General features: G+C 41.7%; 1 protein-coding gene across 1 annotated transcript in view; it reads right to left on the bottom strand.

Annotated features, from left to right (window-relative positions):
- Nucleotides 1-6,456: 6,456 nt before the first annotated feature.
- Nucleotides 6,457-23,235, bottom strand: part of TJP2 (tight junction protein 2) — a 20,834-nt gene continuing 4,055 nt past the window's right edge. The window contains exons 5-15 of the mRNA XM_081804061.1: nt 22,874-23,117; nt 21,947-22,134; nt 21,405-21,500; nt 20,723-20,802; nt 20,132-20,342; nt 14,520-14,620; nt 13,069-13,281; nt 11,785-11,895; nt 10,112-10,441; nt 8,914-8,999; nt 6,457-7,496 (exon numbers count right to left, since the gene is read on the bottom strand). Coding sequence (XP_081660187.1) covers nt 7,331-7,496; nt 8,914-8,999; nt 10,112-10,441; nt 11,785-11,895; nt 13,069-13,281; nt 14,520-14,620; nt 20,132-20,342; nt 20,723-20,802; nt 21,405-21,500; nt 21,947-22,134; nt 22,874-23,117 — 1,826 coding nt within the window. The 3' untranslated portion in view covers nt 6,457-7,330. The remainder of the gene's footprint in view (nt 7,497-8,913; nt 9,000-10,111; nt 10,442-11,784; nt 11,896-13,068; nt 13,282-14,519; nt 14,621-20,131; nt 20,343-20,722; nt 20,803-21,404; nt 21,501-21,946; nt 22,135-22,873; nt 23,118-23,235) is intronic.

Here is a 23,235-nt window from a genome sequence, read left to right as displayed (position 1 = left end):
AAAAAAAAAAAAAAGATGAGTCAGTCCCACACATACTCCCCTTGAAGAAGCTTAGAGGTGAGTGGGAAGCATAGGTGTACTTTGATAACTAGAGTATCAGAGAATATAGATAAAGGACTATGGGAGAAATCTGAAGGAATTGGTGTTATCAGAGGTAACAGAGGTATCAGAGAAGGCCTGACAGAAAATGTGACATATTAGCTGGACCTAGAAGGATGAGTAGGATTTTGAAAGATGGTGAAGAAAAGGGAAGCGTATTCTCAGCTGAAGAAACAGCAGAGAATTCAAGAAATGTATTGGTCAACTGATACCAACTTTTTTTGGTTCCCCGACCCAATTCCAGTGTGTGTGGGGTGGGGATCAGGGGAAGCTCCTCAACACACAACACCAAGCAATCCTCAACTACCACTTGGGTGTTGCAGAATTCAACTCATTTCTGACATTGTCCACCCAGAGATAGCATCAGATTCCACAGGTTAAAGACTCAGTCACTCCACTCACTTCAGATGCCAGTCACAAGCCCCAGGCTGTTACTTGTGCTTCTGATCTACTGGCTACAGATTGGAGGTTCCAACCATCCCCTCCTCAGGTTCCTTTAATGTGCTAGAACACCTCACAGAACTCAGGGAAACACATAACTTATGTTACCAGTTTATTAAAGAATATGATAAAGGATGCAAATCAACAGCCAGATACATAGGGCAAGGTAGGGGGTAATTTTGTGGAATTTTCATGCCCTCTCCTGGGTGCCACTCTCCCTGCATCTCCATGTGATCACCCATCAGGAAGCTCTCTGAACCCAGCCCTCTTGGGTTTTTATGGAGGTTCCAATGCATAGTCATGATTGACTAAGTCATTGCTCATTGGCTGGTTCAACTCAGGGGGGTGGGCACCTAAGGTTCCAATGCTCTAATCACATGGTTGGTTATCCTGGCAACCAGCCCTCATCCATGGGTGGGGACTAAAAGTCACCTCGTTAATATAACAGAGAATTCCTTTATCACTTTTTTTTTTTTAAGATTTTTATTTATTTATTCATGAGAGACAGAGAGAGAGAGAGGCAGAGGGAGAAGCAGGCTCCCAAGGAGCAGAGAGCCCAATGCGGGACTCGATCCCAGGACCCTGGGATCATGACCTGAGCCGAAGGCAGACGCTTAACCATCTGAGCCACCCAGGCGCCCTCCTTTATCACTCTTAACACTTAGGGAGTTCCAAGGGTTTGGGGGGCTGTGAACCAGGAACTGTGGACAGAGACCAACATGAAAAATATATTTTGGCTATCTGAATGACCAACTATATATTTCTTATAAATCACATTATCACAGTTGGGAACAAGTCCTCCTATGAAATTGGAAGATACATGGGCTTTGCAGGAGAAAGTTACCTGAAAAAGGATTTGGGGGTCTACTATTACATAACAAACCACCCCAAAACTCAGCGGTTTAAAACAATGCTTATTATTTCTTATACTTCTTCCGATATAGGCTGGACTCAGCTAGAATGTTTCTGCTCCCTCTCACCCTGCTCAAAGAACAGCTGCTAGCCTGAGGAGTTTCCTCTCATAGGATAGCAGAGATGCAAGAGAGAAAAACACATGGTCAATCCGAAGGCAAGTGGTGGGGAAATACATTCCAACCCTTTAGTGGAAGGAACTGTAAAGTCATATGGCAAAGGACATAAATAAAGAGAGGGCATGAAGAATTAGATGATGCAGTCTTCCACCTTGAATGCTATGATAAAGAATTGAACTTTATTGCTCAGAGACTAGGTCTTACTTGTTCTCACCACAAAAAAGAAACGATAATTACATAACATGATAGAGGTGTTAGCTAACACTAAGGTGGTAATCATAATGCAATATATAAATGTATCAAGTCAACACGTTGCATACCTTAAACTTACACAATGTTATATGTCAACTGTATCTCAATAAAAAATAAAAGAATAAAACTTTGTTGTAGGCAAGGGCAAGTCTTCACTTTTTTTAAGCAGCAGGGGACATTCTCGGATCTATTTTAGAAGGACGATTCTGTTTAGCTGGAGAGAGGGTTAGAAAGTTTACAACCATCTGAACTAGGGTAGTGGCTGTGGGAAAAGGGACGGAGGGACAAATTAAAAATAGTTCTTAAGTTGAATAAAGTAGGTCATCATTTGGAGGAAGAGTAAGAAAATCAAAGACATCACTCATGTTTCTAAACTGGTATGGTGAAACCATTGATAGGGATAATGCTACTAGCTAATTTAATTGAGCATTTATTTTGTGCCAACTACTACTGCAAACATTTTATGCTCACCAACCTATTTAAGTGCCCCCCACACAAATATGACATAGTGTTGCCGTTTTCTGTCCTTACTTTATACATGAAAAGAACGAGGCTTAAACAGTTGAGTAACTTGCCCAAGGTTCTATGCTAGTAACTGACAAAACGTGATGTAAAACTGCTTTGATTGCAGAACCTGAGCTTACAACCTCTAAGGGCTGCCTCTGCAGGAGATCGCTATCTACCTCTGCCTACTCTGCAGATTTTGGAGGTACTCATCCTATGAGCCAATTCCTTAAAATAAATAAATATACACATACATCCTTTTTTTTAAAGATTTATTTATTTATACATACATACATACATACATACAGAGAGAGCACAAGTAGGCAGAGCGGCAGGCAGAGTGAGAAGGAGAAGTAGGCTCTCCACTGAATAGGAAGCCCGACAGGGGGCTCGTCCTGACCTGAGCAGAAGGCAGACGCTTAACTGACTGAGTGACCCAGGTGCCCCATCCTGTTGGTTCTGTTTCTCTAGAGAACCCTGCTGATACATGTACTTAGGCGTTCCCCTCCCCATTCTGCCTAAAGGACAATGCTCTCGTTCTTCTAATGTCTCTCCCAGCCCATCCGAAAATACTATACAGGAAACATCGCTCATCTTGGAGGCCTCAGTAGATTCACAGCCCATTCATCACCCTGACACATGCTGCGGGTTTTCTGTGCCCTGGCGCCTTGCTCCACTAGGCGCTCCAGCCTTTCAGCAACCTCTCTCCGCATGCAGTCCCTTGCTTGAGGGAGGGAGGCGAAGACGTGCGATGAGCACACACGCGCATGTGCGCGCGCACACGCACGGACGCATGCGTACGCGTACGCACGCACACGCACGGAGTAGCCCTCAAAAACCCGAGGCCCGTTGGGTGAACAGGTGGCTTGGCATCCCTGCCGCCGGAGTGGGAAAACTACGAGGCACGGGTTTTACACTGTTCGACGGCGTTTCTTGGTGGGGTTGAGCTCTGGCCTCCCATTGAGGACTTACCTTGGACTTCCTGCGCATTTTATACTCAAGGCCTGGTGCTGGTGCTGCTCCCCGAATTCAGACCTCCCCCAAGGGAGCATTTCCCCCATTTCTCCCTTTCTGCTCCCATTTCTGCTGTCCCTGGAGCAGAATCGTGGTTGACAGAACCAGGAAGCTCGGGAACGGACGGGGAGTTAGGAAGCACTGTTCTGACTGGCAGACACTGAGCACGCTGCTTGTGAGGCCGGACTACCGTGTGGAGGACGCCGGAAGGCTCCAGTCAGGCGTGGAGGCCGGAGGCCGCGCACCTGCTGAGGATGCAGTGGTTCAGGTAAGTGCCATGTTTTATTCTACTAGTTCGTGTGAGGTTTGCATTGTGCTGCATGATCTGCCCTATGTTTTAAACATCCCCCTTCCCCCCCCGTCTTTGAGTAAAATGGATTTTCCAGAAAGGTGGGGATGTATTTTTCTTGCGGCTTTATGCCTGTTATATGGCTATTTGGGAGGCACTGGCCCCAGATACTCTAGAATTGATGTCTGGATTAGACCAGGCTCCAGGGTGGTGTTTCTCCCCCGCACTTTTTGGGTGCCTTCTCCAGAATTTTTACTAAAGGGCTCTTGGAATTGTGCTAGTGGCTTACATGAAAGAACACGGTAAGAAACACCTCTGGCGGGGGCCTGGCTGGCTCAGTCGGTGGAGCATATGACTCTTGATCTCGGGGTTGTGGGTTCAAGCTCCACGTTGGGTGTAGAGATTATTTTAAAAATAAAATCTTTAGGGGCGCCTGGGTGGCTCAGTCATTAAGCGTCTGCCCTCGGCTCAGGTCATGATCGCAGGGTCCTGGGATCGAGCCCCGCATCGGGCTCCCTGCTCCGCGGGAAGCCTGTTTCTCCCTCTCCTACTCCCCCTGCTTGTGTTCCCTCTCTCGCTGTCTCTCTGTCAAATACACAGATAAAACCTTTAAACATACAAACATACATACATGCATACAACCTTTATACGTGCGTACATACATACATACATAAAATCTTTAAGAAACAGACCTCCAAAGTCATCCTTACAAGCAAGTGGACGTGGGTGCAGGACACAGTGTAAAGCCCCACAGAATAAAAAGAGTGGGAGTAGGGGGAGAATTCCAGAACAATTTCCCCACCTCTTTATGGACATTTTGAATCAAATCAGGTAGCAGTCATCTTGTGCCCTACACGGGCCTCTGGAAAGCAGAGGAGCCCAGACAATGTGTAGTGAACAGTACCCTCACTCGTGGCTTTTTCTTTACTTTTCTGACATTCTTCTCCCTTCTTTCCTCATTTGCCTAGTGCCCGTTTTTTTAAATTACAATCCACATGTATCATAGGCAGCCTTAAATCCTTTCCAGAACAGAGTATTAATGAAAAATGGGTGGGGCAGGCACTAGTGGTCCGTCGGGCATACTGTGGGACCTTATGGGGAACAGAGGTCCTGCTGGTCTGCACCACTTAATGTACCACAAAAAAAGTGCTAGAGCCAGATGACAGCCCAGCTCCTGATGAAAAGCCTCCTTTCCAAAGGCTCATTCAGGTAGTTAAAGGACACTAGCAAACTAAGTCATCATATAACCAGTGTATCTTCTTCCATCCACAAAAGGTGACTTTTATTTACCAAATACACAGATTTGAGTCAGTGTCTTCAGGACTGCTCAGAAATTCATGGTACTGCACTAAATGGTTTATAAATTTTAGCACTAAGATTGATAGAGACACAATCAAGGACATATTTATAATACAACTCTGTTTTGAGTAAGCTGAATTTCTAACTCAAAGCTAAACACCTTTATGGCAGTTCATATTATAAAAGACTCTTAATGGAAACCAAGACTCTTCTTCTTTCCTAAATTCAGTGTACTTTTGATTCATACAAGCCTAAATTCCTAGGGGCGCCTGGGTGGCTCAGTCGTTAAGCGCCTGCCTTCGGCTCAGGTCATGATTCCAGCGTTCTGGGATCGAGCCCCGCATCGGGCTCCCCACTCGGCGGGAAGCCTGCCTCTCCCCCCTCCACTCCCCCTGCCTGTGTTCCTCTCTCACTGTGTCTCTCTCTGTCAAATAAAAAAATAAAATCTTTAAAAAATAAATAAATAAATAAATAAACATCATCTAACTTCTAAACATCTAAACAACCTTTAAAGAGTGAATGTGGGAGTATAAATTGATGCAACTTTTCTAGGAAGCAATTTGGCAGTAGATATTAAGAGCCTTAAAAATGTTCCTTATGCTTTTGCTCGGTAATTCCACTTCTGAGAAGCTACCTGCAGAAAAGGATTAAAATGCTGATCATTGATGTACGGAAATGGATTATACACAGAGGTACATCGCATGTAAAAGAGACAAAAAACTGTAAACAATCCAAACTACTAAAGATAGCAGAATTGTCTAGTAATGAAGTCACAGGATATACTATTTTGCAGTTAACTAGCAATGATGCATACCTCAGTTTTAACTATCTGTGAGAAACGTTCATGATAGAATGTTAAATAGAAACAGTAGAAAACGGGTGCCTCGGTGGCTCAGTTGGTTAACCATCTTTTTTTTTTTTTTTTAAGAGAATGAGAGAGAGAGCACATGACAGGGGGGAGGGTCCGAGGGAGAAGCAGACTCCCTGCTGAGCAGGGAGCCGGATGCGGGACTCGATCCTGGGACTCCAGGATCATGACCTGAGCGGAAGGCAGTCGCTTAACCAACTGAGCCAGCCAGGCGCCCAGCATCTGACTCTTGCTTTTGGCTCAGGTCATGATCTCAGGGTCATGAGGATAAGCCCACATGGGGCTCCGCGCTCAGCAGGGAGTCTGCTTGTCCCTCCCCAACCCCTCACCCCAACACCCCCCCCCGCTGTGCTCACCCTCTCTCAAATGAATGAATAAAATCCTTAAAAAAAAAAAAAAGGAGAAAGTAGAAAACAGAACTGCAAATACGGTATACCCCTAATTATAACATATACAGACATCCACAAATATGTACTCCGAGGAAATGCACTAAAATTATCTGAAGGATAAGATGCTGGGTAAGTTTCATTTTCTTTTCCACATGGGTCTCCATTTTCATGTTCAGCAAGGAGTGTGTTCTCATTTCATGATCACTAATTGAAATAAAAGTTGCTTTCAGAAACAGAAACGAGTGTAGAAATCTACCACAAAGCAAATCATTGATTGCAGTATCCTTTTTATTAAATTATAAAACTGTTGTCAATACACACACTTTTGGAAATACGGTTTTTTGAAGTATCTGCTTTTGTGGAGCACATGGTTTTAAAGGGACAAAAAATTTCTGTACCAATTTCTTGGTTTTCAAGCTATTTAGCACTGGTAACTGAACTACCAAGTATAGCTACTATATATACAGTCAGATTTTATGGAAAATATTACAAAGACAAATGCCTTGAAAAGATGACACAGTGCAGAGAAAACCATAGCTTGTAAGCTGGTAAAAAACTTTAGTCAAAATGTTTTAGTCCTGGGGATTAACATAACATTAAAAAAAAAACACTAACACATGAAAAAAAAAAAAATGTTTTAGTCCATTATGGCTCTGCATAAAGCTTCAGAGGAAGAAAATTTAAGACACTTCTCATCAAAGGCACTTAGAATTGTAATATTTCTTTGAATTTAGTTTGAGTCTGACAGTATTTTAATTCCTTTTTCACATTCTGTCTCTCACTGAAACAGTCCTCTAAGGCAGATATTGATGAGGGAAAATAGTTATCACTTCTTAATATACTTGTTAAAAATATGCAAATGAATTAATACAGAATTTGGTCCACTGAAACAGGTAACAGTATCAGACTGTAGTGTTTTTCTTAATTCTGAGCAAAAGGCCATAAACTCCCGAGACCCAGTTCCACAGAGCCTTCAGTTCTTAATTTCCATTGGCTGACCCCTGGGCTCCCCCTGAGGAGACGGGAGTTCAGGTCCCACATCTCCACAGTGTATTTTCACTAGAAAGAACCATCCCGTGGCTCAGTGGGAGCATTGCTCTGAAGCGGTGGCCGCGGAGAGACAGAAGAGTCGGTTCGCAGTCCTCTATAATTCCGTGTCCCGGTACCGGGAAGGCTGGCTGTAATAACCTCGCTTTGAGTGTTCTGACAGCTGCTGGCGGTATTCTTCCTCTTCAGCATCACTGCTGTAACTTCCTCTGGGATCCTGGTAGAGTCTGGAGGGACCTTTCTGGGGCTCAGGTGGCCTGGAACTAACAAAGTGAGAGTGTTAAATGCACCACAGCTTATCCAGGGCTTCTGACTGCCCCGTGGAAGTGCGGCCATGTGCCCAGGACTGACTGCAAACCTCTGAGACACACGCCACATTCTGCTGACAGACCAGGGACACTTTTGGCCCCGCTGCAGGTTCATCATCAGGGAGTAACAGGTTAAGGCCAGTGCCCACGTGGGCAGTGAGTGAGGAAGCCAGCCCTGTGCTCCCTGACCTAAGAATTCCCCCATTGGACCGAGGGTGCCTTCCCCACCTGTGTCTTTGGCTACAAGCTCATCCAGCAGAGTGACTTCTCTTCTAGTTTCAGTCAACTAGGGGCCACCTGGTTGGCTGTACCACGGTTCAATTGTTAAAGAAGAAATTTGCCTCTAGTTTTCTATTGCTGTAAAACTAAACTCTAGCTTCCAGTCAGATTGGCCACAAGAAAATGTGACTTGTTTTTTTCTATTCTTGGAAGCAGGACAATCCAGTATTAAAACCTCGACAGGGGGGCGCCTGGGTGGCTCAGTTGGTTAAGCGACTGCCTTCGGCTCAGGTCATGGTCCCGGAGTCCTGGGATCGAGTCCCACATCGGGCTCCCGGCTCGGCGGGGAGCCTGCTTCTCCCTCTGACCCTCCCCCCTCTCATGCTGTTTCTCTCTCTCTCTCGCTCTCAAATAAATAAATAAATAAAATCTTTAAAAAAAAAAAAAACCTCGACAGGAAGACACTGCCATAATTCTTATGTTTATGTAGCATTTTAAATATAAAGCATCTTACCAACATTGGTCAATTGATTGTCACCTTCTCTTCAGACTGCAGTTCAGCACAAGTGGCCTGACTTTGCTATGTGATGCAAAGGAATTAAGGAGCTTGACTAAGAGCCAGAATATACTGAATAAGAGCCACAATTAGTATCTAAACCCAGGAATTTTGCTCATGTGCTATCCCAATACAGTTTAGCATATCTGTGCTTCAGTGTGTCAAAGGGGACTAATTTGAAATGTCAGTGATTACACTTTGTCGGTTTTACTTACAATGAAATTTTGGCTCTATAATCTTTACAATTAAATTTGACTGAATAAGGGGGCGTCTGAGTGGTGCAGTTGGTTAAGCGTCCGACTCTTGATTTCATCTCAGGTCGTGATCTCAGGGTCCTGGGATCGAGCCCTGTGTCTGGCACAGTGCTCACTGTGGAGTTTGCTTGAGATTCTCTCTCCCTCTCCCTCTGCCCCTCTTGCTTGTGCTCTCTCTCTCTCTGAAATAAATAAATCTTTAAAAAAGTTTTTTTGGACTGAATAAGGTAAATAGTTGGCCAGGAAAAAAAGTTGTCTTGTTACACTGAAAAGTAGGTGAAGAAATTCTTTCTCAGGAGTCCAGGCCCCCTTTTTACACCTAATACTGCTGAGCAGCCCTTACCTTGTGTGCTGGGAAAGGCCAGGGTCTGGCTTGTGTGTTTTGATTGGAACTGCATAGATATCAGGATGCTTCTGAGCAATTTCAATCTGTAGTAATTACAGGGGAAGAAAAAAAGAACAAAAGGGAAAGAATGAATAATTGCTGGGTGGCTTGCTGGTTTCTTGCTGGTCCCATTTTCCAATCCCATTTTGAATAGAGGAGGAAAAACAGAAGCAACTCTCTAGTTTTTATGGTTGTATGTGATTGCCTAGTATTACATGTCAAATAAGAAAAATGTTTAAAAGCAATGAAATTCTGCCACATGCTACAACAAGGACAAATACTGTATGATTCCATTTAAATGGGGTTCCTAAGTAGTCAAATTCATGAAGACAGACAGTAGTATGGTGATTACCAGGGATGGGGGAGGGGATAATGGGGGGAGGTTCAGTGAGGAGGGATGAAAAAGTTCTGGAGATGGATGGTGGTGAGGACTGGAGAACACTGTAAATGTACTTAATGCCACTGAACACTTAAAAAATAGTTAAAATGGGAAAAAATGGTTAAAATGGTAAATGTTATGTATATTTTACTGCCAAAACAAACAAACAAAACAGAAAAAGAAAAATGCTCAGAAGCACTGCTGCTGTTGTGACAGTCTTAAATGAAGAAAAACTCCCCTATTCACTGGGCAGAGTATGTTCCAGGAGTATTTACTTACATTCTTCTTTGACTTGTGAAAGTTAGATATGCATATGGTACAAAAATTCAAACAGTATCAAAAAGTACAATCTATGGGCCTTTCATTTTAGCATCCAAGGTTTGCTTGGTTTCTATGGCAAATCTGGGAGCAAATTAAAATTCAGTTACCAAACAAATACAACAGTGTTCTAAGGAAAAATAACTTCAGACAGGCACTGATTCTCTTGTCCTACTACTTCCCCATTCCAGAACCTGATCTAAAGTTCTGAGGTATGAAAAGCAGAATCTTTTTCACCTATACCATTAGGCTTTCTTGATTAGAAGAAAGAGGGACACAGTGATAGCTGGTAATCTGGAAACGGGGATATACACATAGCATGTGCCTGGGGTATCAGGCACGTGAACATCCTCTTCACGTCTGTACCAGGGAAAAAAGGACTGCAAATCATTACATGAAATGAAACAACACTTTTACTCTTGACATGTTAAGGCAGTCTAGTGGTTTAAAAACAATTACCCTTGCATTCTGTGCTTCTTGGAGCTCTTGCATTCTCTGTAATCTTGCCTTGTGATCCATCTTCTCAAATATTTTTACTTTGCCCAGGACAGACTTGGGAGTGCCTTCTTGCTCCTCACTGCCCTCTCCCACCTCCTCACACTCTGGGGGAGGGACAGGAGTGGAGGGCTTCAGTATAGACCTTCCAAAGGCAGGTTTTGCTGCAACAGGAGGGGGATAACCTTTGGTAGATGCCCCGGAAACTTCATTACCAGCAACGGCTGAAGGGTTTGACTTATATTCATGGGATCTGGAGAAGTCAAAGGATTCTTCTCTGTTCTGGGTTTTGGCCTGCAGAGAACAATGAACATATTTTTACCCTGGGCTTTCCATTTATTTTCAAATCTGTATTAGTGATTTAATACACTCCCGTTTCCTGATCAGTTTCCAGAGATGGTCAACAAATACCATTCTGACAAGGAATCAAATACTGCAGGACAAACAGCCACTGGTTGGGCATCCTGAGCCCTACCTTGCTTCCTACAAAAAAGTACTAAGAGCTCTAGGAAACCAGGGGGGTGTTGGGGAAGGGCTGGGAGGCCTGCAAGTGTAGAGGCAGATCAGACCTATTTTTGTACTAGAAGAGATTAAGATTAGTATCTTGGAGAAGACCTCAGAACAAGTCAGGGGGATTCAGGATCAAAGAGTGGGATCCTGAGTTCACATACCAAGGGTGCATGCCCTAGCCCAGAGGGAAGGCCTCTGTCCAGCCATGAATGAGACTTCAATCCTAGGCCTGCTTGTACATTTTCAGTGATACATTTTATGAGGTCACTTATTTCTGACAGCTCACATAATCAGTGATTACTTTCTTCCTATCTAAAGTATTGAGTTAAATGGAGAAATTTTATTGGGTTATTAGGGAAAGCCTCTATTTATAGATTTGATTCAGAAAGGGGGTCAAAAATGATATGACATACACCATGTGTTATTATTGATTCTGTTCTGAGTAATGATTTAATTTAAAAATAAATTAAGCTGTCCTCATAATGAGAGGCATCATAAACAGTGGTGGTGATTGTTTTCTGTAGTAAATCACCAGTAGGGATTGTCTGCTATCTCTAAATCAGACTGTGGGCAGAAAACTCTAACTGAAAAAGAAAAACAGATTCTGAGATCGGTTCTTCTGGACATTCAGTATTTGTCAAACTTCTATTCTTGCTGAAAGAAAATTTTAAATAAAAAATAATAAATGACGGGATGCTTGGGTGGCTCAGTCGGTTAAGCGGCTGCCTTCGGCCCGGGTCATGATCCCAGGGTCCTGGGATCGAGTCCCACATCGGGCTCCTTGCCCAGCAGGGAGCCTGCTTCTCCCTCTCTCTCCTTCTGCTTGTGCTCTCTCTGTCAAATAAATAAAATCTTTAAAAAAAATAAAAATAAATGAATAAGTAAATAAATAAAATACCAACAGTTCTAAAACTGTATGCTCTCTTAAAACTGCCTTTCCTTCTTTTCACTCTTCCCTAATTTTGGGGTTCACCCAACAAACCAAAAGACACGTTTTAATAGCAAAAGAGTGAGCCAAAACCATAATTCAACACCATCTCATTGTGTGTGCTCTTCCTGGCTATGCAGGAAGCTGTCCAGGTATCTGCTTATTCTTCCTCCCCATCGTGGGCTTCCCAGCCACATACCTTAGGTGGTTCTGGCTTGAATGCTGGGGGTGGGCTACTGTCCCTAAGTTGATCTCTGCTAGCAGCCCTCCTCATCTGAGCTCGTGGCTCTGGGCTGGGCTTCCTTATGCTCTACAAGACATAAAAGTTCATTCACAACAAGAAGATCCCAGCAAAAAGAAGAGAACACTCATCTACTTTGCTGGACTTCTGCCAAGTTGCAAGAATTCAGAAGCTGAGGTTCATAACTTGCGTAAATTAGGATACTGACCCAGTGCTTCTTTACTGAAAAGGCAGATATCAGCATATTTCCATTAGCAAATGCTTAAGTTTTTTTTTTTTAACTAGCATCCATTGTAGTAGTCTCTTCCTTTAAAATAATCCCCCCAAAGTCCTCCTAAAGTCTAAAATCTCTTTTATCACTTACAGCTGTTAATATTTTTAAGCATAAGCTCATCTACCTGTAGCTATTAGCGAGTTAATTTATTCTTTATAACTTGTCTACCGGTATGTACTAATTTTTTGGCCTTGGTGGGTTTTATCCCCCGCTCAACTTATTTTTTGGTACTTCTATTTCATAAAGAGTAAAACCATTCACCAAAATGAGCTGACTTGCTAAAGAGAAGTCCACAAAAATAACTATTCGAATATATGGATAACCTCATCTCCATTATCCCAGTGTTCTCTGAGGTATAACTACTAATTGGTCCTTAGTGCCTGTTGACACGATCTCTAGGATCACAGAAGTTGTCTATTCACTGGTGGATGCACAGTATGCAGGATCAGATGTATATTTGATCAGAAACTCAATTAAAAAATCATTGAAGTACAAGAGAGAAGGAAACTGATGGGGAAATACTCAGGAGTTTTGGCAAGATTAGAAAGGTTAAAGGTAGGATGGATAAGAAAAAGCAAGGATACCTAAAAGTACAAAGAAACCTAATCAAAGGTTACAAGTAAATACAACAAAATTGTATTTAAAAATAATGTTCCACTTGTAATTTGACAGCTGGCACATAAAGCTGTTTAGCGAATCCATCATGCTCGAGAACATCAGTGTGATGAGTGCTGATCACTCAACCTCGCCCAGCATGTCGTTCCTGTCTGGCTTTCCCATTAACCACAAATGCTATTGTACAGGCATTGACTTAGCATCAGAAACCCCCTAAAAGTCATCTGTTCCAGCTCTAAGGAATACCTTCCACAGCACCCTGAATAAACAGCTGTCCAGAAGAATTCAAGTGAAACAGCAGAAACTCCTTTTCCTGCTCATGGCCTCACAGCCTGTGGCCTGCCTCGCCTCACCTCCTCATGCTGCACCGGCTCCGAGGAGCGGGTGATGGAAGACACCAGTGGCTCCTCAGCTGGCTCATCCAGCTCATTGTCAGTGTAGGCGCCTCCTTCGCCGTCGGTGTCTTCAAAGTCACTGATGAGGCGGCTGTCGCAACTCAGATAGTCTGCGCCCATGGCAGTTAAGTAGGACATGCGGTCTTCAGGGTCATCATCCATCCCTTCCATCTAGAGGAATTTGTTTCGGAGGGTCAGTGGGGCCAACATGGCTCCTGGGAGTGGGGACTCAAGAAAATTCCCAAGGGCACAGCCAAGTGACTGAAACTTTGACATTTTCTAGAAAGGGAAGTCAGCTTTATTTTCCTTAAATCACTTGGCTTGAGATTACTATGTTGACTTTTTGTGCAGGGATTCAAACTAGGAACCCACCACCCTATCTATCCTTACTACCATCCTGTATCCCAATACTGAGCCATGCTTCCTCAGATTGTTGTGCTTCTCTTCAAGACTTTGAGCTCCTTTCAAGCTTTTTCTGCTAATACTGTCTCTTGTAATAATATACACTGCCTGGTGCTGCATACCTCTCCATTCCTCCGCAAGATTCTCAAATCCTTGAGGAAGGAAGCTGTGTCCTGTTCAACCTGTTCTCACAAAGGAGGCTATAGCACAGAACCTCAGCAGGCTGTAAGCGCTCAGAAGATGCTAGACACCTTGACTAAATATGCAGTTTCCAAAGGGCAAGACTAGGACTCAACAATCTAATTGGTTAATTGAGTCATTTTCGCAACAAAATCTTCCTCTGACCTCTCACAAACTAGTTCAATTCAGCTGGACTACAGAATACTAGCACCAAAGCCTTAGAACCACAAGAAATTGTATAATCTCTTTGCTTCCTCCCTTCAGTAGAACTATGGGTAAACTACCTGCAAGGATGAGAAGCTAGCCAATTTTAGAAGCCTACACAAGGTTCCGAGCACCCTCTTACCAACCTACTCGAATTCCGAATTCCTAGGACACATTCTCCTCCAATCTTCTAAGCAAATGATTCCAACTCTGCTAGCTTTTCCTTTTTTTTTTTTTTTAAATAATTTTTAAATGTATTCTCCATGACCCTTATCCTCACCTCTCCCTTCCATGCTGACTTTCCCATATCCTTAGTAAGAAAGCTGTGGAGCTCAGCACAAGATCTTGTAAGCTCTGATTAGTGTGCTTGGAATACAACACTAGTTACTACGTTAAAAGTAAAAGGGAAGTGAATGTAGGGTCACATACATCACATTCTACTTTTCTTTGAAAAGTCCCTTCATTTTATTACTTTTTCAGAGAATTTGTAAAATTTCAAACTTGATTAGCACATATGCTGGAATCACTTCAAATGGGCATGGTTTGACTACATTCACTACCCTCCTGAGAAAAGATTCAGAACATGGACTCTCACCTCGTAGCAGAGTATCTATGCCACATACCTTTCCTTCAGAGACCCAAACTGCTTCTCCTTGCTGATGCTGAATTGTGTCCTTCAAGCTTCCAAACCAGCTATCATTGGCTGGATTTAGGTTGATAGTAGCTATAGAAATGTAAACAAAAGGTTTGCATCAGTTTCCAGAGGAATGTTTATTAAAAATGCTACTTCACATAATTTTACTCATTTTTGTCATATTTGAATTAAAACTTTGGCAAATGCAAGAGAAAGTACACACATATTTGAAAAATAAATCCCTTTAGTTGAATGTAATTAAAACCATTACTGCTCTAGCTGTTGGGAGATTACATTACAGATGAATGTTCTAAAGCCAAAAATGAATTACTTTCTTTTCAGAATGTCTATTTTTCAGAAAAGCTACCTTTAAAAGGTATGTTTAACAATTGTGTTTTTAGGAGCAAAGAAAACACATCTAAAACCTAAAAGTACTGTATTTTTAAGATCGTTACATAGGCATGGATGTTATAAATAAGAAAAGCATACACAAATTTACTGTTGGATATCTCCAAAAAAAAAAAAAACTAAAGGTAACATTTAAGTTATATAATTTTGATAGGCTTAAATATTTTAGAATATGTATACAGATTAACCGAACTCTACAGGTGTGTATTTAAAGAATATGTATTTTCTATTCAGAACGAAATATACCTTATATAATAGTACTATGGATCAACCAAGCACTTTTCCAAATACCTTACATGGATGAGCTCATTTCTTGTTTATCCAAACCTTAAAAAGTAGGTATCACTACTGTCCCCATTTTACAGAAGAGAAATTGAGGCACAGTATTGAGAGTATCTAGCCCAAGGCCTCACACCAAACAAGTGAAGAAACCTAGATACAAGCTCAGAAGTTTGCTTTTAGAACCTATGGCCTTAGCCACCATAGAGCACAGCCCATCTAAAAACAAATACAAGGGCGCCTGGGTGGCTCAGATGGTTAACTGTCTGCCTTCGGCTCAGGTCATGATCCCGGGGTCCTGGGATCAAGTCCTGCATCGGGATCCCTGCGCCTTGGGGAGCCTGCTTTTCCCTCTGCCTCTCATGAATAAATAAATAAAATCTTTAAAAGTAATAAAAATAAAAATAAACACAAACACAAAATACCAACCAAGTAAAACATATGCAGTCGTTCTCCAGCAATATGAATTTATGGACCTAACAGGGATAAAATGGTCAAGCAAATTGCTCCAGAATAATAAATTAAGTCGGGCCTAAAATAATCAGACTGCAGGTAAATTAGGATATTTTTTTAAACTGTGTCATAGCCTTTTAATAAAGGATATGACATTATGTGTAGCACCCAAAAGAAAACTGGGGCTTGGTAAAAGTTAGGCCCCCTGGTCCATCTATCCTGAAGTCTGTGTAATGCCATATACATACATACATACATACATACGTGTGTGTGTGTGTGTGTGTGTGTGTGTGTGTGTAGCCAAAAAAGAACCATAAAGCAATTTGTAAGCAATTATGTTTCAAGTTTTCTTCTGAATAACCTGTACCATTCTTTCATTTAAAATGTTCTAACCCTGGGGCGCCTGGGTGGCTCAGTCGGTTAAGCGTCTGCCTTCGGCTCAGGTCATGATCCCAGGGTCCTGGGATCGAGCCCCGCATCGGGATTCCCGCTCCGCGGGAAGCCTGCTTCTCCCTCTCCCACTCTCCCTGTTTGTGTTCCCTCTCTCACTGTGTCTCTCTCTGTTAAATAAATAAAAATATTTAAAAAAATAAAAAATAAAAAAAAATAAAATGTTCTAACCCTGACTGTGGAAAAGTCCTGAATGAGCTTAGAATTTCCTTCATATCAGTTATTTATAGCATTAGAATAAGCTGATACATTGCACAACTCAAGGAAAATTAACCTTGATTCCTTGGGCTTTTGTATCCTGATCACTGCACTTTGCAAAGATTTTTTTTTTTTTTAAAGATTTTATTTATTTGACAGAGACAAAGTGAGAGAAGGAACACAAGCAGAGGGCGTGGGAGAGGGAGAAGCAGGCTTCCCACTAAGCAGGGAGCCCGATGCGGGGCTCCATCCCAGGACTCTGGAATCATGACCTGAGCTGAAGGCAGATGCTTAACAGCTGAGCCACCCAGGCACCCCTGCACTTTGCAAAGATTATTGTGCTCTTGGGTAAAATATGATGCCATAGTATTTAAATATGGAAGTGAGATTATACACCCCAGAAACAAAATGAGTGGTTTGCAGTAAATGTATACATTAAGCTGCTTTTTGAGCTTTATGTTGGAGTTATTTAAGATGAATATAATCTGTATTTATTGTGAGGAAAACCTAAAGTTAAAAGGGCCATTTATGAAATGAAGAAAATATGTTCATGCCTCCTGATACAATGAAAAAGTCCTAAGACCTTACTGAATTCACACTGAATCAAGTATATGGAAAAAAAAAAAAACCAAACCCTCATAGTAGCTAATTTCTTAAGCCCCCTATAAAGGTAACACAGACTAAGCTGGTACCATCCAATTCATGCACTTGACCTACTTTTAAGATGTGGGTGGCACAACTTGATATTGCCTTCCCTTGCCGTCAAGTACCTTTGGTTTACTGTTGGCTTTTGCTCATTAGGTTTTTCAGATTCTTTGTGAGCATTATTATACACTATATGTATGAGTTAATTCCTGTTGCTCCCAACCTCTGGACTAGGCCTAAATCCCTTGGATAGGCCTAATGCATCTCTCAAACTCCAGACAGTGAATTATCTAAAGAATCTGCACTCAGCCTCTGTCTTGGCTGGGAGTCCTGGGACTCTGAGGGCATCCATTTCCAGCCCCAGCACAAGTATGGTTATTACTCCCTCCTCAGCCAAGGAGGGTGTTGGGAAGTGCCAAGTGCAACAGCAGAAGGTGATATGTATGGCTGGATGGGTAGGGAGAAAGTGGAATGACTGTGAAGGATACTGGCTTTCTTTTTAGAATGATGAAAACATCCTAAAATTGATTGTGGTGAAGGCTGTACAGCTCTGAATATACTAAAAACCACTGAACTGTACACTTTAAATGGGTAAATTATAGGGTATATAAATTAAATCTCAATAAACCTATTCATGTGGCAGGTACCCCCTCTAAACGAGCAACCATCAACCAAGGTGCCCCAGCCAGAGGATAGCACCTTCCATCTGCTTCCTCTGGTTACCAGTCTCTATATTCCCTTGGGAAACCAAGAATTGGCTACTGCAGTTGGGGTTTTTTCAGCTGGTACAAGTTTCACTTTTTCCCTCAAGTCTTTTCAAAGACTATAATGACATGGAACTATTTTTTTTAACATGTAATATTGAAAGATAATAAAATAGGTTTAATATCACTAATAATAATCAGTAGCCTTTGTTTAGGACTTACAGAGTCCCAGGACTGACCTGTAAAAATTTCACATTACTGAAACCTGGGGAAGCTGATAAAGTGTGAGAATATCCTGTGGTACTTGAAAAATCCCACAGTTTCACATAAATGGTGGCCCTGCTTGGGTTTCTCAGTCCACAGTTCCATTTCATTGGTCTTCAAACCATGAACTGAGTACTTCAGGAATTTCAAGAAAACATGTAATTCAAACCTTATGTTTGGAAAAATAACTGTGATAAGCACAACACTAAAGCATTCTGTAAGGAAGGGCAGCCTAACATTTTAACTTACAATGATAATTAATTCGCTTTGGGGCAGATCTCAGAATAAAGCTTCCCTTGTCATCTCCACTTAACGGAGGAGTACCTTGAGTTTGCAAGGGGAGTCATTTTAATATTGTCATAATTAAATACTCCTCTGCGGGAAACGGAAGCTTCTCATTACTGTGCAACAAGGGAAAAATAGGATATTGAGCCTGGGGAGACCACCTGCAACCTGGATTTTGAATTACTGTATTCATCAGCTCAGTTCTATTCTTCCTACTCTTAAGTCAAAAAAAAATGCCGTAAGTTTATTTCCCTTCCTGGTATCTCCTATCCTCACATGAACCCCAAATTCAACTCTAAAGCAAGCCCCTAGTCATTCAGTTGACTTAAGCAAAGGTGGGCGGAGGGGATGAAGTGGGGATAGGTTTAATATCAGTCACAACCTTGCAGGTCTTGGTTAAGTGGATGAATTATCTGTTAAATGGAGGAATTACACTCTATGACCCTTTCTGGCATTAAAAAATACATTTGTGCTGTAACATACAGAAAAGTGGACACACAGTCAGAGACACCACAGTGTTATCTGGGCTCAGCCATACACTAGACGTGTGACCTTGCAGAAGTCGCTGGCCTTTCTTACGGTCCAATAAGCAAACATGAAAGGCTGACCACTGTTAGCTACTGCTATAATAAAAATAGTAATAATATTATTACCGTAAGTAGTAGCAGAAGTAAAAACAACAGAGGAAACATTATGTATGAAAGTATCAAAAACACAAGCTCTTAAGACTCTACATTCACAAAAACCCAGTTTTATTATAGACCACTCTCTCCTATACCTGTCAGTTTCAGCATTTCACCACAGTGGTAAACAGTGCATCTCTTTAACAAGAGAAGCCAGTGACAATAAAACAAAGAGTCCAGTGTGGACATACATTCATCTACTCGCCACTCGCCACCCGCCCCCTCCCTCCCTCCCCAGTGTCAGATCCGCTAGAAATGACCTAAGTAGAGGGAGAGCAGCATTGAACTTGAAAGGCTGTCGTTATCCTAAGGATGTTCTATCCATACAGTCCCTTCATGCTGCTCCCACAAAACTGCTTGACCAAAAACTTGACATAACCCTTTTAAACCCTGATTTATACCACATTCACAGAACTAGTCACATATATAGGTCTTGCATATATTCAGTTACTAAACATGCTACATTCTTAGATTATTTTACTTCTATAAGGAATAGCAGCAATGGGTCTTAATATCAGGAACTTAAAAAAATTCTATTATGTGAAATTTTAACCATATACAGAGAGAACATGATCTTCCTTGTCTACATTACCCAGCTTCCACAACTGTCAACTCTTGGCCAGTCTTGTCTATATCCCCACCCACTCTCCTCACCAAAGATAATTTAAGCAAATGCTAGGCATCATATTAGGTCATCCATAAATATTTTATTTAGTATACATTTCTAGAAGATAAAGACTCTATTTTTAAACATAATCACAGTATCATTTATTATCCTAAAAATGAGAGTAATAAATCCTCAATATCATCTAATACACAGAGTGTTCAAGTTTCTATTTTGGGACCATTTTAAATAATGAAACCAAGTTCCTACCACTCTGTTAGTGCACACATCCATGGTAAATAGAGAACAGTGATAGAATCTATATAGAGATGTGGGTGTTAGATGGTGCGTTGGGCTCAATCACTGGCCTGCAGTCCCACACAAAATTTTGAACCTATCAAAATGACCAATTTTTGCATGTCATGGATCTTTACGATCATTTTCAATCTAAATTAAATAAATAAATGCCATGAGTCTAGTTATCATTTTATAGGATTAGTTTCTTTTCAAAGAGTCATGAATAGGATTTCAGATTACTCTTCTTCAGATTATTTTCTTATTTCTTCCATTCTTCAATTCTCTGTTTCTCACTGTGGAGCAAAGAGACAACATTTTAAATTTCACTTACCTGTAAAAAGATGTGCACAAGTTTTTTTAAGCTTGTTGGCTTGATCATATAACTTCCGAGAACTTTTGTTGGACGTTGGATTCAACCTCTGTCTCAAGGTTTTGACACCTTGTCTAGAGTCTGGGTTGAAAAAAATCACAATCGGGAACCACTGAGTATAATTCAACAGGTCCACAGCTTTAGGAGTCACATCCAATAGTGCATGCTTATCCTGTTAGAAATGCGGAAAAGTTATGTAAATGAGTATGTAAAGTCACAGAGCAGCAAAGAGTTTGTCTTAAGGATACATCAGGTAAAACTTGTCAGTTTAAACCAAAAAGCAGAAAACAATTTCCTCCACATTATGCCCACTTCTGAGTAAACGAATTAACAGGTTATTTGGTATAATGTTGAGAACTCTGAAAAAAACCAGTATATCACTGCCACTGAACATCGACTGGTTTCCACACAATGCAACAGCTTATGTTTATATTCATTTTTTTATCATTAACATTTAATGATTATTAAAATACAGATTCTGTTCCAAAAAGACTGCGGCAAACTGTGACCCAATTCTTTCTGACAACATGGCCTTTGGATGAGCTTCCTCACCTGTTCGATAATTTGCCGCACAGTATTTAACCGCACCACCCCACTGGATTTCTCAGATCCTGCATCTTTTGGTTCTGTTTCTGCGAAAGCAAAACAAAGAGCTAAGTAATTTTTTTTAGAAATCAGGACCAAAGACTCCAACCCAGCATCAGCAATGATGGAACATCTGACATCAGGAGCCGCCCTGAAGAGACCATGAAAAGGGCCCACACCACCTCTTTAAGTGAAATCTAATCATGAGGAAGGAGGCAGTCTGACAGGTGAGACAGGGGCTTGGACTCTGCAAGATAGCAAGATAGAAAATGAGGTAGAAGACAGGAGAATTCTAGAAAAACATAAACAGACTATTTACTAAGTATTACTATATCATTGTTAAATTTCCTGGCTGTGATGATGTAGTGTGGTTGTACAGGAGAAGAATGTCCTTGTGCTGAGGAGATTCACATGGGTAAAAAATGTTATAATGTCTGCAACTTAATTTCAAATGGCTCAAAAGAAATTTTTTAAATTGTGTAAGTGTCTATGTCTATGGTAGGGGATGTATAAGGCAAAACTTTTTGATCGGTGACAGTGACTCCATGTGCAGGATATGTGGGCATTCATTATTTTTTTCATTTATCCTGTGTATTAGATATTTTTCAAAATAAAAATTGGGAGAGAAAAAAATCATCAACAGACTTACTAGCAGTTTGGAACAGGTCCGGTAACTCATTTGCCAACTTTTCCAGTGCTATATCTGCTATAGGCCCAAATAAGACCACAGGTCTCTTGAAACCAGCTGAAATGAGACAAGAAAGGCCATGGAAACACACTTCCTCAGCTACTAAGATAAGAAGCAAAAGTATTTTACAGGCTAGTGATAACATGACTAAATGAAGAAATTGTGTTCTCCCTCCCCCAATTCAGCCCCGCTCTTTTCTGAAGAATATGCCTCACTCCTCTCCCCAGGACCAAAAATAACTTTGCTATTGGTAATATATATAAATTTCTGAATGGTAGTATTAAAAACAGTTACTGAAGACGTGGAAATACACCGCCTTGTAGGAATCTACACAGCTCACTTTTTTGAAAGTCTTATTTCATGTATGAATATGATAACACTCTAGCCTGGCTTTGGTTTAAGTAGTGTGGTAAGTTTGAACCTGACTATTACAGTCTGAAAATGAAGAAAAACAGGCTCAGAGCCCAGTCAGATCATTTACTGGCCCCACTTGGCTTTCTTACCTTCTCGCAGCAAAACCCTCTCATAAGCCGGGAACTTGGTGCTAACTGACACAACAGCTGTTAGATCTTCCCGACTCTTCCTTAAGTTTTTCTTCACACCAGATCTCTGGCCACGCATTCTCCAGAAATCTGCTCTGTCCCCAGCATTGTCTCTCTGGGCATTCTGAACGCTGGCCATTTGTTCAGCTCTGAGAGAAGAAACCACAGATAGTAAATCTCTAAAGCCAGAAAATGCACAAATGAAGTTAAAATTAACCAAAACCAGTCAATGTTGTTTATGAACTTGGATTACAGAAGATGCAGCTTGAGATTGGAAAAAGTTTCACAGAGTGGGAAATGTGGGAACTTTCTTTACCCAGTGGAAGCAGAGAAAGGCTGGGTGCCCATAACATCTACCAGAAATAGCTCAGTAACACAATAAACTTGGCTCATTCTGGTAGGCTGGTATATAGTAAACATAACCAAAATGCCTGCCAAAGTACAATTATCTTTCTTACTTTCCCCAGTCAGCCAACCAACAAGTGTTAACTGGGGCGCATAAGCCTCTCCCAAGGCTGGGGGCCAGACAGTGGTCAAGCGCAACTCGTCTCTGAGAGTTGTGTCGATGCACTCCAGCCACTCTGGCACCTGTTTGCGTGCCGTGCGAGGTATGCTGTGCGAGGTAGCAGACACTCCATAGCAAACTGTTTAAACACCAGCCAGGGGTAACAACCAACGACATGATGCTAACTAAATACAGCAAACCAGTTGGTGGCTATCTCACAGTCCCAGGCCACTTCTCATGAACCAGAAGTAGGTGATGGGAGAGGACACAAAGACAAATGATGAAGTCATGTGGGGCTTCCTCTCTGAGCAGGAAAGGGACTGTAATTGATTTATGGGGGGAAAGCTTAAGAGAGGTGTATGGGAGTATGTGATCTCAGATACCTGCTTTTGTTGGGGATTAAACCTTTCTCCAATTCGTTTCCAATCCTCACAGCCAGCCAGTGGCCCAGCTTGCCATCGTACAGCGTATCTACGACTCGGAAGACCTCCCCCCTGGTGAAGGCCAGGCTCTGGGGGGTTTCCTTCTCACATTCAAAGTGGCTTCTTATAAAAAATGAATCCCCTCTGCCACAAGCCAGGATGTCTCTATACACTGAAAAACAAAAGCATTCTTGTATGTTGCAGTCTGCTTAGCCAGAGGTCTTTTCTTGAAGAGTTACCAGCTTCTTCTATTTCTATCACCCTTTTTACTTCTCTTCATTTAGTAAACTCAGTGGACAGGCCGTATGGGAATCAGGACTCAA

Source organism: Leptonychotes weddellii, chromosome 14 (assembly GCF_054177405.1).
Source record: "Leptonychotes weddellii isolate Sample4059 chromosome 14, ASM5417740v2, whole genome shotgun sequence".
NCBI lineage: Eukaryota > Metazoa > Chordata > Mammalia > Carnivora > Phocidae > Leptonychotes > Leptonychotes weddellii.
This window is presented reverse-complemented; position numbering and strand designations above follow the sequence as displayed.